The sequence below is a fragment of the Drosophila ananassae genome, assembly GCF_017639315.1.
Source record: "Drosophila ananassae strain 14024-0371.13 chromosome Y unlocalized genomic scaffold, ASM1763931v2 tig00000098, whole genome shotgun sequence".
NCBI lineage: Eukaryota > Metazoa > Arthropoda > Insecta > Diptera > Drosophilidae > Drosophila > Drosophila ananassae.
Window position 1 is genome coordinate 238047 of NW_025319060.1, and position 15279 is coordinate 253325.

Here is a 15279-nt window from a genome sequence, read left to right on the forward strand (position 1 = left end):
ATTACAAGGGAGCATTGTCTTGATTTTGTACATTAGACCTTCTAGCCAGACTCTATCAAATGCTTGAGAGACATCTAGAAATATTGCGGTACAGTACTCGCGTTTTTCGAATGCATTCCGAATTTCTGCTGTTATCCGGTTGACCTGCTCAATTGTACCGTGCTTTTCACGAAACCCAAACTGATGTGACGGGATTCCTTCCTGGATCCTTAGGTATGTGTTTATTCGAGTCAGAATGCATTTCTCAAAGAGTTTAGATAAGCATGAAAGTAGGCTTATAGGTCTATACGACGTGGGAATTGTGTGGTCTTTTCCCGGCTTTGCTATCATTATTATAATTGACTTTTTCCATCTCGCTGGAAAGTGGCCAAGTTTTGCGATGGCATTGAAGAGCTGGGTGATAGTGCAGACGGCGCAATATGGAAGCTCAATGATCATTTTGGGAGTTATGAGGTCGCAGCCTGGTGATTTTTTCGGATTTAGTTGGTTTTTGATGATATTAGCGATTTCGTTTGGGCGAAACTCGATTGGTTCATGTTGAAGCTGAGGCTCATATGGTAAAGTCGGCAGAGTAAAGGCACTAGTGGCCGGATTTGGTTGGAAGATATTTTTGAGGTGATTGGCAAACGTGCTGGCTCTGTCTGCATCGCTGCGCGCCCAGCCGCCTGTGGGATTTCTAATAGGCATCACTGTTTCTTTCGGTGAGCTTAGAGTTGGGTGAGCTCTCCATAGTGAGTGTTTTGTACTAGAAGTTGACAATTGCTCTATATAGCGGCGGTGGACATAAGCTTCTTCTTGCTGTAGGGCTTTAGTAAGTTGACGTGAGGCATGTCTAAAGCTTTGCTTAGTAGATGGCGATCTGTGGAATTGCCACTCGCGACGTGAACGCCGCTTTTCGAGGACGAGCTGTTCGATTTGTAGATTTGTCTTTTTATTACTTTGTGTATTTATAGTTTGCGGTGTTGAGGCTCGAGCTGCAGAGACGAGTACAGACTCAAGTGAATTAACAAAGCTGTCTACGTTGGCTTCATCGTGGAGATGAGGACTTAGCTCAATGTGTGAGCTGATATATTTTCTGTACTTAACCCAATTGGTTTTCTGTGAGGTCAATTTTAATGGTTGTTCCAATGTTCCTGGATGTCGCAGTAGAATGAACAGGACAGGCGAGTGATCAGATGAAAGATCCGATAGGCAATTGGCGCTTATCAGATTTTTAGGGATGTTTTTGGTAATCGCAAAGTCTATTAAATCTGGTAGTTTCCTTGGGTCTGCCGGCCAGTATGTTGGTGTGCCAGAAGAAACATAGTCGAGCTTGTTCTTGGCTTTGATAATTGCATTATAGAGCTGCTTCCCTTTTGGAGTCACGAGACGGGATCCCCAGTGTGTGTGCTTGGCATTGTAGTCTCCTGCTGCTATGAAGTGGTCTCCAAGTGTGTTGAAAAACTGCATAAACTCATCTTCAGCTATATTGAAGCGAGGGGGGCAGTATACGGCGGCTAGTGTAAGTTGGTTGCCAGTGTTTAGTTGTATATTTATAGATGTGGCCTGTAGGTAGTTTTTAGCAAATTTGTTTTGATAATGGTGCTTTATGCGGCTTCTGATTAGAATTCCAGTCCCACCATGTGCTTTACCATCTGGATGATTTGTGCCGTAGAATGAATATCCTCGTAGTTGAAAATTGTATTTGTTTGTGAGGTGTGTTTCCGAAAGCAGCATTACATCGATGTGATTGTCGAGTAGGAATTGAGCTAACTCAAGTTTATGTTGCGAAACGCCGTTAGCGTTCCACGTAGATATCCGTAGGAAAGCCATTATTTGGATTGTTGTGAAACCAGCATTTGAATCAATAGATTTTGGTTTCGCATTAAATCTTGCATAGTTGTGCGCATAAACGACATAAATTCCGTCAGGCTTTGTTGTAGGCTGCATATCATAGCTTCAAAGTTGCTTTTTGGCTGCTCTGTTGGTTGATGTTGCTGAGCCGTGTTCGGTTCTTGATATGCTGATTGCAGAAATGAGCTTCTTGAGGCAGGTGTCGCCGGTCCTGATTTTAAGGCGCTTGCGTATGTCACATTTTTGTCAACGTTAATGGGTCCTAGTGAGGATCTGGCTGCAGTCGAGAAGAAGACTTCAGGGTTTGATCTGGACGCCGTGAACTGTCCATTTTGGGTGCGGGCAGCTATTCCTTTCTGGTGGATGCGACTTTTCAGCTCCTTATAGACTGGGCATCCTCTATAATTAGCAGTGTGATTGCCACCGCAGTTGCCGCACTTTTTCGAGTTGCTGTCATCTTTGCTCGCTGGGCAGTGTGCGGAGTCATGAAGCTCTCCGCAAACTACACACACCGGGCGCAGTTTACAGTATGACCTTGTATGGCCATATTCCTGGCAGTTCGCACATTGTACCGGGCCATTGCGTTTGTGCGGTTCCTCAACTGTAATTCTGCGGTGCAGCAGGTACTGAAGATTGTATATTGGGTGCACTTCGTATTTCTTCAGGAGCTTGGTTTCTGGTTCAAGCTCAACCTTAAAGAGTGGCTGCGGCTTTCTATCCCTGTTAAGGATATTAAAGACTGTCTTGGCGCTAAAACCCTTCTCCTGTAGCGCCTTTTTTATCTCTGCAGGCGTTACTTCGGGCTCTATGCCCTTAAGTACGACTTGCAGGCCCTTGCTGCTTTTTAGCTGGTACGTGTAAAAGTTCTTTTTATTCTCGGTAAGATATTTTGATAATACTCTATAGTTATCTTCAGACTTCATTTGAACTTTTGTTTCTTGAATGTTGCCCTTTACAAGGGGTATTATGTGGAAGTTATCCTTACCAATAAGCTCAATAATTTTGTTGACAAGAACATTGGAACTTTTTTCGCGTATATAGATAGGCGGAGGTTTTGGCTTCCTTTTCCCAACTTCAGTGGATTCGACCGCCTCAACCTCATCGGCGTCTGCCAAGATTTTAAATCGGTTTGAGTTAATGGGCGTTTCTTTTGCTATTAGGCTAGCATTGCCACGGGTTATTTTGCGTTTGGAATTCAGGGGGCTCAGCTTCCTTTTGATTTGGATGTAGCGATCCATGCCAGTCTGCACAGCCGGCTTAATATAGTCATTGTTTTTGTTTTTGTTTTGGTTTTCGGGCAGCGCGGACGTATTACTATTTGCGCTGCTAGCTGATGACGTCGTTAAACGCGCTGTCGATACAGTTGCGGTTGTTGTTGTTGTTACTGTTGACGTTGTCAAAGAAATTGAGGTGCTAGTTACTGCACTCTTTGGCTGCAGAGACATCGATGGTATCGAGGGGGAGCAGGAACGCGCTCTCTCGCTCTCTACGTTTAAGAATTCGGTCAAGTTGGGGGTAATTGACCGAGCTTGATCGGAGCTTGCATGGTTTTCGGTTGCTTTAAAAGAGAAGTACGCGTTGTTTCTTTGTACTGAGAGCCGTCTCTCGTCTAGCTCACGTTGACGTTGTGTGCGAACGTCGTTTGAACTCATTGCAGTCGAGGTTGATTTAGTTTGAGTTTTAAGTGTTGTGTTTTATATTAATTAATTAATTAATTAATCAATATAAACATTAGCGATTTCATCGCAAAAAGCGTCTTTTCGCGTTATTGTAGATTTCTTAGAGCAGTCACTGCACTTTTATGATTTTATTGAATTTTTTTTCCCGGAGCACAATAAAAAACACGTCTGCATGCGACGACTGCAATCGAAGATATTCATTCCTCTCATGCTGTTTTCCCAATGTTTCAGCTGCTTTCTTCCTGATTACTTCTAGAGAGTCCTCACGGCTAAAAGTAGCTGCTTTGTCCTCCTGCTAATCCCAAAAAGCTTCTTAACGCCTTGAGTGATGTTGGTAACGGAAAATTTGTAATGGCCGAGACTTTGTCAGGGTCCGTTCGAATACCACCCTCACCTATTATGTGGCCCAAATATTTTACGGTTCTCCTACAGAACTTGCTCTTCTCCACATTCAAGGTTAAGTTAGCTTCTTGGATCCGTTTCGCTACAGTCCCCAAAACTTCCAAATGCTTATCAAATGTATCGGAGATAACCAATAAATCGTCCAGGTATACAAAAACTTCGTTTCTGAGTGATGCAGGTATTACTTGTCCATTAACCTCGTCATGGTTTGTGGAGCGTTGCAGAGGCCAAAAGGCATAACTTTATAATGATACAAAGGCCTCCCTGGTATAGTGAATGCAGTTTTCGCTTTCGATAGAGGATCCAAAGGGATTTGCCAAATCGCGTCTTTTAAGTCAAGGCTACTTATAAAATTTGCCTTAGGTAACCGGCTAAGTATGCCATCGATCTGAGGAAGCGGATATGCATCCTTTTCCGTCACTGCGTTAACCTTTCTGCTATCGAGACATACTCTTACTTTGCCTGGCTTTTGGACCAGTACTACTGGCGAAGACCACGGACTGTCGGACTCCTCAATAACCCCAAGTTTTAGCATCCTAAGTTCACCTATCCTATCAACCTCGGCATATAGCAATTTTTCAATGGCCGGCGATACTGGCAAATGCCGTTGCTTAATGGGCTTCGCTGTCCCCGTGTCTATTGCACGGCTTAAAACGGAGGTCCTACCCAGTCCCGATAAAGCAAATGATGGAAAGCTTTTAATAACTTTTTCTAATTTAAGTTGCTGCCATCACGACATCGAGTGCGGCTCCGCATCTCCTGAGATCTCTGAGATAGCTAGGGTCGGCGGCAACAGCTCATAAGCTGTCCAAAAATCTATTCCTAAATAAATATCTTGCCTTAGAGGGGATTATATGAAATTCTAATTCCCTTTTAATTCTTTTATATTCTATCTCTGTCTTAAATTTACCTATTATTTGTTGCTTGTTTCCATCGGCAGTACATGCACCAGCTAAAACCTTTTTAAAAGGCTTTCTACTGCATATATACTCCTCATCCAGCTGCCCACCTATACACGATATAGCAACGCCTGTATCTAGCAACCCTCTTCTTTTCTTTTCTAGCAACGTAACCTCTGCGTAAGGCCTATTGTCGCCAACATTTTTCCTAATACTAGCAATTTCTTTTATTGTCTTCCAGTAATTTTTTTGACGACGACTGTTTCTCATCTTCCCCAAATTCTACTGCATCGTCGCCTTCCGCCTCTTCGCAAAGTTCACTAATAGGTTTTCTTAACGGGAGTGGTTTTTGGGAACCGTGGTGTTTACGCATCTCTTCTATAAAGAATTCCCTTTTTCTAACCGTATCCCTCAAATTCTCCATGGACTCGAAGTTTAAATTCAGAATCTCATGCTGGATTTCAGGACGTAAATTACGCCGCACTATCTCCACTAGAGTTTCGTCGGATATGGGCTTGCTAAGTCTGTCAGTAAGCTTTAAAATAGAATCATAAAAGCTTTCAAATGATTCCTTATCCCTCTGCTTTCTGTCCCTTATCATTTGACGAATATCTACATCGGTTCTTGAATCCCGGAATTGCTTCCTTAAGGCTGAACAAAGCTCCTGCCATCGCACCACTCCTACGGTCTTATGATGACGCCAAAAGAAATCAGAGGCCTTTCCTTCGAATAGCATATTTGCATTCCCGCATAAGAGTGAGAAATTCCCCTCTAATGTCTGATGTGTCAGAGCCTCGACCCTGTAGATGAAACTATCTACTCCTATTGTGTCTCCCGATCCCGAAAACCTTAACTTCTAGTTCGATAATATGTGCCCCACTTTGTCGGGTCTTTGTGCCAAATCCGAGCTTAGGGATCTGGAGCTAGTGGGTCTCTGTTGAACCGTATAATGCTCTGTATGTGGTACGTTAATACCCAAAACCTGCTCTAGGGAGGAATTCCTACTTGTATTAGGATTGATCGTTTCCCTTTGTTGATCTATATTGCTCATTTGCGCTTCTACATTTGTCTGTATTAGGTTGGCCATCCTCTCAGTGAGCTGAGTCAGTAGCTCGTTTTGCATTGCCTTTACGAATGCAGAAATTTCTGCGGTTATTTGACTCATTTCTTCTGCTGGTGTCTTGTCGCCTGCGTTGTGATCCTGCCTAGACCGCTCCTGGCTAGTTGAAGCTGATAAGTCCAACTCGCTTCCACTGCGCGAAATTGTTTCGAGCCTTGTACGCTGCCTAGTTTGAATTGCTGAAGTCGGAGGTTGCGAAATACGTTGGTCGATACAGATTGACTCACAAATCGGACAAGTTCTTTTGACTGCTAAATGTGTCCTCAGGCACGCTTTATGGAATACATGCTGACACTTGGTTTTATAGCTATCAGCTGCCCTGATCTCAGAGTTACACAATTTACACTCAGAACTAGGAGGATGTCCCTCTTTTTGAGGCGATCGATCTAGACCCATTAATGTCTACGTTTACTTATTTTAAATTCCAACTTCTACCAATAATGAATGAGGTAATAATAAAAGGGTAAATAATAATATAAGGTAAATAAATAAAATAAATAATAATTAATTAAATAAATAAATAAAATAATATTAGTTGAATATGATTAAAATTTTTGATACTTGTAATTTAAACGTAATTTTGATTTCCTTCAACCAACGCACTTTGAAACGCTGCCAGCTATCGACCGTCTTCACAAAAATGTAAATAAAATAAGAAAGTAGACTGAAAACAAACAATGATTTGTGGACATGAAAACATATGTGTAATATGACTCCTCATGTTCTCCATGCAAATCAATCGCTCGTTTATACCTAAAGAATTGGTTTTCAACAGAGCTTTTATCCGTGGTCACGAGCTCTACTTTGAAGTAAAGTCAACGTGCATTCCAAGCGTCTTATATAGCTCTTCAAGAATAACAAGAATAAGATTAATTATGAAAAGAGGAAAAGAGGAAAAGAAAAATAAACAAAGAAATGGGGAGCTATTACTGAGACTAAGTGGTCAGTAGCCAGCTGCTAGCAGCTTAGCAACTGAATCCCAATCCTATGTCTCAGTTAGCCCACTACTTTTTCTCCTCCAGTCGTCACTTTTGAACCCACATGTCACTGGACAGGATATCTGCCTAAGGCTGATCATCCTGTTTTCCAAATGACGATCCAGGAACCAAAAATGACAAAAAGTCTCCCCCACCTAACTTTTGACAACTGACCCAATTTAGTCGTTGAGGAGAAATTAAAGTTAGTTAAATTTTGATTATAGCAAGAAACAGTTACGGTCTAAATTTTAGTGAGTTTCCTAGACTTAATATTCTTTAAAACTTTTCCAAAAAAAATCTAGCCCCACGTTGGGCGCCAAAATAATAATAATATCTTTTTAATTATAATTCATTACTGTAATGGGTAACGACTAACAGGCTGGATGTTGCTCTCCCGATATGACCCGCACGTTACGTGGTTCCGGCTCTGGCTCGTCGGTGGCGTGGTGTTAGGGGGTTTGACCAATATCGGGTGCCTTGTCGGGAATTATTATTATTTAATTAAAAAAACGTGCGAACAAAATAGGACGAAATAAGCTACCGGATGAGCTAAGACCGTGAACTGAGACATACTACAAAAAAAAAACAAGCAAACAGAAGACACAAATTTGCAAAGTCGGTCCGAATCACTCCTTGATTTTTTAGGAGCTAACTTTGCCCTCCCTACCGTGATCATGGCTTTTCCGCATTCTTAATTTTCCACGATCCCTTGTTTGGCAAGCGCTACTGAGGCGGGTTTAGGAAATAAAAAAAAATTTGGTTTTAAGCAGACATTATAAAATAATTTATTACTATTAAAATGGACATATTAAAATGTTGAGGGTATTTAAGCTTCTTCGCATGGCAAAATTTAAAATAATAAAATGGTATGAATATGCAAACGTTTATATCTAGGTTTTCAATTCAAAGAAAAAAACGTAAAAATTATGGTTCACCCTCAAATATAGGGTTTACAAGGTAAAAATGGTAAAAGTGATCGCTTGCCAGGTAACATTTAAAGGGTTAAGGAAATATTTAAAGAGTTAAATGGGGTTATGTCAATTTAGAAATATAATTATAAAAAATGTTTGGAATTATTGATGGTAAAACAAACTCACACATTTTCTGCATCCACCGTCGAAAGCTTTCGCTGGCTGCTGCGCTGTGAAAAAATGTTTATCGCACAAAAAATACTATTTCTCTAAATTGAATATAACGTTGTAACCGCGAATTCCTGAGTTTTTGTTGCTTTCTGTTTTTTTTCTCACTTCACCATAATTACGATTAATCCCTAAATTCACAATATTTCTTTTCTTTAAAATAACATTTAAACTTAATATAAGCTCATTACAGCTGTTTTGCAAATTCTTATGCCTATCCCTTTCACCACTCTAACAAGGGTTCAATGAACCTTGGGGAGCATTGGGGAGCTATGCTCTGTCACTCCTTCTCCTCGGTGATTCTCCACCGCGTGTTATCGCCTATTCGCTTTTTTTCCGCAAAACTGCAACGGCTCCCTCGCTACCTCTGCCTGTCTCCCTTACTCCTTCACTTAATTGTGGATCATTACATGAGACTTTTGGAGCTTTTTCGCTTCTCTTTTTGGCAAGGTGCGTTTGGAGCTGGATCGAGCGGTGAGGGGAGTTTATAGACAGCGGTTACATTTTTAAACTATTACATTACACGATTTAAACTAGAAATTCTCTAAATTTATATTCTAATACTACGTTGGGGACAGATTAGGCTGATTAAGGGTCACAAATTCCACTATTTATAGGCCCATTTTTTTGGGTTTTTTCCCTTTCTTTATACCCTTGCAGAGGGTATTATAATTTTGGTCAAAAGTGTGCAACGCAGTGAAGGAGACATCTCCGACCCTATAAAGTATATATATTCTTGATCAGGATCACCTCCTGAGTCGATATGAGCATGTCCGTCTGTCCGTCTGTCCGTCTGTCCGTCTGTCCGTTTCTACGCAAACTAGTCTCTCAGTTTTAAAGCTATCGAGTTGAAACTTTGCACACACCCTTCTTTCCTTTGCAGGCAGTATATAAGTCGGAACGGCCGGGATCGGCCGACTATATCCTATAGCTGCCATATAACTGATTGATCGGAAATGCCATAACTTTGGTGTTTTTTAAGTAAGAGGGTTGGGACTTTCCACACATGTTATATTTGACCAAAATATCTTGTGTGCAAAATTTCATAAGGATCGGCCGACTATATCCTATAGCTGTCATAGAACGATCGAAATTGGCATAACTTTGGTGTTTTTTAAGTTAGAAAGATGGGATTTGGTACAGATTACTCTTTTGGCAAAATAATTCGATATGCCAAATTTCATAAGGATCGGCCGACTATATACGATCCGCTACATATCTAATAATATAAGATGCGTGGCGCCACCTAGCGGACTGCGACTGAACTGCAAGGGTATATCAACTTCGGCTCCGCCCGAAGTTAGCTTTCCTTTCTTGTTTTAACTTAACTTAATCCAAGATAAAATTGTCTTTTTCTTTTTTTTTCGATAATTTTTCGCGGTGAGGCAGAACTCCCTGAACCCGCACCAGGGACCACTTCACTCCCGGGCTCACGCCGACTCCGTTGCCTTAAAATTGCGAACTGATCCAGTCCCGGAGCTTTGCTTCTTCGCCTAGGGTTCCTGACTTTGGGAGCGGTGTTCACTCCAACCTAGCCAAAGTACGCGGAATTAAAATCCTCCTCTCTTATATTTCGTCAGCTAGCCCCCGAACGCTTACCTGCCGAGACTGCGCCAACCACACAAATTTCTATTACTTTGCACTAGGTAATATAATTTTACCTTTATACTTTTTCTTCCTTTTTTTTTTAAAATTGCTGTTTTTAAACTGTTTCACAACTTGACTTTTTTTCACTAGACCTTTTTCCCTTTTTTTGGGTTTAGGTCAAGGTACCTCTCTGGATGGTGTCCCGATGGGAAAAGAAAGGGCTTTCAGCCGAGAGCTACTAGGAACCCAGGGCCCGCTATTCTGGAGATTCTAACGAGTTTACCCGGTTCTAAATTTCTCCATTTCTCTCGCTGGGGAGCAGCGCTGCCACTAAAAACTAGCCCGGTTCTTTGCGACAGTTTGACAATAAGTCGCTCCAAAACCTCCTAAGCAAAACTATTTGCTACAAGCCTTTTACAGATCATCTCGAATATAACTAATTTTTTAATTCCGTTTCCAATGCGTAAATGTGTTCTTCATTTTCTAAAATGTTTGTATAATTTTTGTTATATTATATTTATTATATTGATCATTGGAAATTCGTAATTATTTAGTTTAACAATATTCTTCCAAAATCTATTTGGGCTGAGGGTTATAAATTTGAGAAGGAGTCCGGAAGCTAGTTTTTTATTTAACAAAAAACCAATGCAGACGAGCAGGATTTATTTGCAGTCAACATTTTTGCAGTCAACATCCGACATTTTTTTCCGACTCGACTAATCAGAAATAAGCTACTACCTGTTATTATAGGTGCCAAGTGCCGTGTTATGTTACGGCTCGTACCTGTGAGACCTGTTGCGCAATTTGTCCCTTGCACGTGTCCTTGCAATGACCCTTGCACGTGTTCATTGAAGCAAGGGATAAATCCCATGGGCAAATAAAAACCCCTTTATCTAAAATTTTAAGGGCTATAGACCCTAAATGAAATTTATTAAAATTTTGTGTAGACCTACAAAATCCCATTAGTTGATATAAATATTTTGAAAGTGTCACGTGAAACCCTACTATGGTTGTTTTTGACTGAATGGGCTAAATATGTTTTTTTTTTTTTAAATGGATGAAGATATTTACTTTTGTTTTCATTATTTTGGGACCCCTATATATTTCCTGCCAGTGTTTCTCATCTTTATACCCTTGCAGAGGGTATTATCATTTTGGTCAAAAGTGTGCAACGCAGTGAAGGAGACATCTCCGACCCTATAAAGTATATATATTCTTGATCAGGATCACCTCCTGAGTTGATATAAGCATGTCCGTCTGTCCGTCTGTCTGTCGGTTTCTACGCAAACTAGTCTCTCAGTTTTAGAGCTATCGAGTTGAAACTTTGCACACATCCTTCTTTTGCTTGGAGGAAGTACATAAGTCGGAACGGCCGGTCGACTATATACTATAGCAGCCATATAACTGATTGATCGGAAATGCCAAAACTAGGTTGTTTTTCACGTTAGGAGGATGGGACTTTCCACACATGTTATATTTAACCAAAAAGGGCATGCTTGGAATTCTAGATTTTCTATTTCGGAACCGGAAGGAGTCCGGAAGCTAGTTTTTTATTTAACAAAAAACCAATGCAGACGAGAAGGATTTATGGGTGACATGATTTTACGATAGGCGCCAATTAATTAAATTATTAAATAATCCGTTGCTGGAGAGGATGTCTTCAGTAGAGGGTGATATGATATCCCTGGCGGTTGCCTAGGGTTCTTCCTCCTCCCTGGAAGTTATGTTGGGAGTTACTAACTCCGTTGTTACCGCCCTTAAGGCTGAGTTACCATTCATACAATTGAATTACCCGTTTGCAGACCGCTGACCTTGCACATTTTGCAGAAGTCATACGATCGCTGTCAGCCAATGAGACAAAGCCACAGCACATTACGGTACAATTTGCTGGCTAAGATTTCGGGCCCGTTAGGCTGAAATCCATTTAAGGTGGACCAAAAAAGAGTGTGTTCATAATAGTAATAATACAAAAAATGATAAATAATATTAATAAATTAATAATATAAAATGATCAACATTAATAACGATGAATATTAATGAAGGGGATAAGAATTGGCCTGCTCAGTCTACGCTGGGAGTTGGTTGTTAACTTGTATAGTAGCTATTGTACTTTGAAAATCATCTTCGTTTTGAAATGTCTCTTCCAATTGTTGATTATTTGATTTTAAAATCGTGAATAGCTTGAATTTTATTTGGGTTTGTTTTCCTTCAGTAGTAATTATATGGGCTAAAAATTCTGTTTCTCTTTTCATGAATTCTCATTTATCTAATTGAAGTTTAAGATTGGATTTTCTTAATCGGACGAAGACTTTTTGAAGGGATTGAATATGATCTTGTAGAGAGGTTGAAAATATAATAATATCATCTAAATATAGTAGGCAATGAGTTCCTATTATATCATGAAGAATATTATTCATACATCGCTGGAATGTAGCACGAGCATTTTTAGACCGAAAGGCATTGTAGCGAACAGTGAGGTGGCATCGCTGAAAGTATCGGACGAGAGGGAGGGGTTGCACGGGGTGTCCGGCCAGATCTCGCCGGCTAGTGGGAGGGTTCTGAAACACCCCCTTCTCTCCCCTGGATGGTGCCTCGGGAATCATAAATTAAATCGATAATGATGCGTGCGCGACCTCACGAACAGCGTGGGTCAAACCTGAGCTCCTCAGAACAGTGTATATTAGGATCCTTCGGAGATCCCTAAGAAGATACATGGCATAGGTTGGCGGCAGGGCGGTGGCGACTCAAACGAGGCGAAATATGTTTTCTCACTCCATTAGACCTTACAATTCTAGATAACATCCTTAACCTAGCTTCCTAAATATCCTAATACTTCAAAGGTTTTTAAAGGTTAAGTATAACCCGGGGGCCTCGTAGCCTAGCGGTTAGCACGCTAGCTCGCTAAGCATGAGGTTGTGGGTTCGATTCCCACTCATGACAAGTGCATGACCCTACACTTTCGGCTTGTAATATTTATACTGTGTAATTGTAAGCAATTCATAATGGCCTCTTGCCAGCTCAGCGGTAGCGTATTTGCCTACCAAACAAGAGGTCGTGGGTTCGATCCCCCGACCCCCGATAAATAAAAAAAATTATGAATTATTATAATTTCGCATGATATTTATGAAAAAAGTCAAAAGCGGAACTCCCAGATGTCGACAAGTGGCAGCCCCACTACATGGGATAAGTCGCGTCCGGCCAATCACCGGGCCGAACGAAAATAACAATGATTACAAGAACAAATACAAGTACAATCGAACCAAATGACACTCCAAAACCGATGACGACCCTTCGCATCTCGAAACGGACACGAATTGGACAATGGAACGTTAGGACTCTGATGGAGCCATCCAGATTGGCGCAGTTGGAGAACGAGATGGACCGACTGCAGATCGCAATTGCTGGCATCAGCGAGATGAGATGGAGTGGGAAGGGAGCAACAACAACATCACAAAGTAATCTAGTGTTGCATAGCGGAAGCAGTGATGGTGGACGAAATGGAGTAGGGATTTATGTTTCGAGGAAATTTAAACAGACACTTATCTCCTGGAACCCCGTCTCTGACAGAATCATCACCGCCAGATTCCGATGCAACGCCAGGCACATCACCATCGTGCAATGCTATGCCCCAACAGAAGACGCCAGCGATGACATCAAAGACGACTTCTACAACGCACTCATCTCATCCCTCAACAAGGTCATAAGAGGCGACATCAAGATTCTCATGGGTGACTCCGGCCCCAAGTCGGCCCCAACAACACCGGATTGGAATCAACCATGGGCCGGCATGGTATCGGCACGCGAAGTGACAATGGAGACAGGCTGATCGAGTTATGCCAGACCTTCCAGTTGGTCATTGGAGGAACAGTATTTCCCCACAGGGAAGTTCATAAATATACATGGACATCTCCAGATGGAAATACCCGCAACCAAATCGACCACCTGTGCATAAGTAAGAGATGGAGGCGTTCGCTGAGAGATGTACGCAATAGGAGAGGCGCGTCAATAGACAGTGACCACGAGCTTGTAGTTGGAGAGATCTCAATCAAACTCCAACGAAAGCACACTGCCACCAGGGCCACAAGAAGACCGACCCCCCTGAATATACATCGACTCAGAGATACTACCCTATCCTCCAGAATGGCAACAGCACTACGCGAACAGTTGACACCACAGCGGAACTGCCCTTGGGAACAAACTTGCAGACTACTGAGAAGTACCGCAGAGGAGATGCTTGGCACGAGACAACGCAGCTGCTCTGAATGGATCTCGGCGGACACATGGGAACTCATCAGCAGACTGAATAGACTCAAGTCGATAGCGGCAGAGCCAGAGAAGAACACAGGAATCTCTGCAAATTGGTGAAAAAATCAGCTAGACGCGACAAGAGAGCCGTACTGGACAACATTGCAGAAAACGCAGAAAGAGCAGCAAATACAAACAACATGCGCTCACTGTACCAGCTGATAGGCAAACTATCTGGAAGCTACCAGAGGCAAACCCAACCCATTCGAGACTCAGACGGTAGGCTCCTAGTAGACGACGATGCTCAACTTGAGAGATGGAGGCAACACTTCATGGAGATCAGCTGTACAGAGCAACCAGGCAACACACAGCCCGACTTCAGAAGTATCGTACCCAACAGCAGCGTTAGGATACCGCCAACCCCTCCCTCAATCAGAGAAATACGAGATGCAATCAGGAAGTTAAAGAGCAACAAAGCGGCTGGAGAGGACGGCATATCTGCCGAACTCCTCCAGATTGACCCGCAACTAATGGCCGAAACATTGCACCCGCATTTCAAAGATATATGGGAAAGTGAGCGAGTTCCTGACGCTTGGAAGAGAGAAGTAATCGTTAAGCTACCGCTACGCACAATAACCGAACAAGCCGTGGAATGGCGTTCGCCACTATACCTTCTATTCATCGACTTCCAAAAAGCGTTTGACTCAATAGACAGGGCGGCGATATGGCGTGCACTTGCGAGGAAAGGAGTGCCAATCAACATCGTAAACATAGTAAGAGCTATGTATGATGATGCGGACCTGGCAGTACTGCACAACGGTAAAATCAGTGCACCTTTTCAGACGAACACTGGCGTCAAGCAAGGCTGCCCTCTATCACCCCTACTGTTCAACCTGGTGATTGATGAGATCATGAGAGAAGTAAGCATGCATCGACGAGGGATAACTTGGAGCTTCACACAACACCTTGAAGACCTAGACTACGCCGACGATATATGCCTCCTATCACACAGACTCATCGATATACAAGCCAAGGCGTCCGACCTCGAGAAGAGAGCCAACGCAGTAGGCCTCTCCATCAACGCATCAAAGACCAAGGCGATGCGGTTTAATAACTCCAACCAAGGTAGCATCACCATCAGCGGTAAAACAGTCGATTTCGTCGACCACTTTACCTACCTTGGCACCATAATATCATCCAGTGGTGAGTGGAAAAAGATGTAGAGAGCAGACTGTGCAAGGCAAGATCTGCATTCGGAAGATTGCACTGCATTTGGAGAAATCAGCAAATAAGTAGAAGAACAGAGCTGCGGATCTTCAATGCGTGTGTAAAATCCATTCTTCTGTACGGAGCTGAGACGTGGCTAACCTCCCAAAGGATGATGACAAAGCTGCAGTC

The 15279-nt window shown here is 42.2% G+C and overlaps 1 protein-coding gene across 1 annotated transcript; it reads left to right on the forward strand.

Annotated features, from left to right (window-relative positions):
* Positions 1–12916: 12916 nt before the first annotated feature.
* LOC123258185 (craniofacial development protein 2-like) lies at positions 12917–13462 on the forward strand. The gene has a single exon (XM_044718060.1). It carries the CDS (start codon positions 12917–12919, stop codon positions 13460–13462), a length of 546 nt encoding a protein of 181 aa, XP_044573995.1.
* The last annotated feature ends 1817 nt before the right edge of the window (positions 13463–15279 follow it).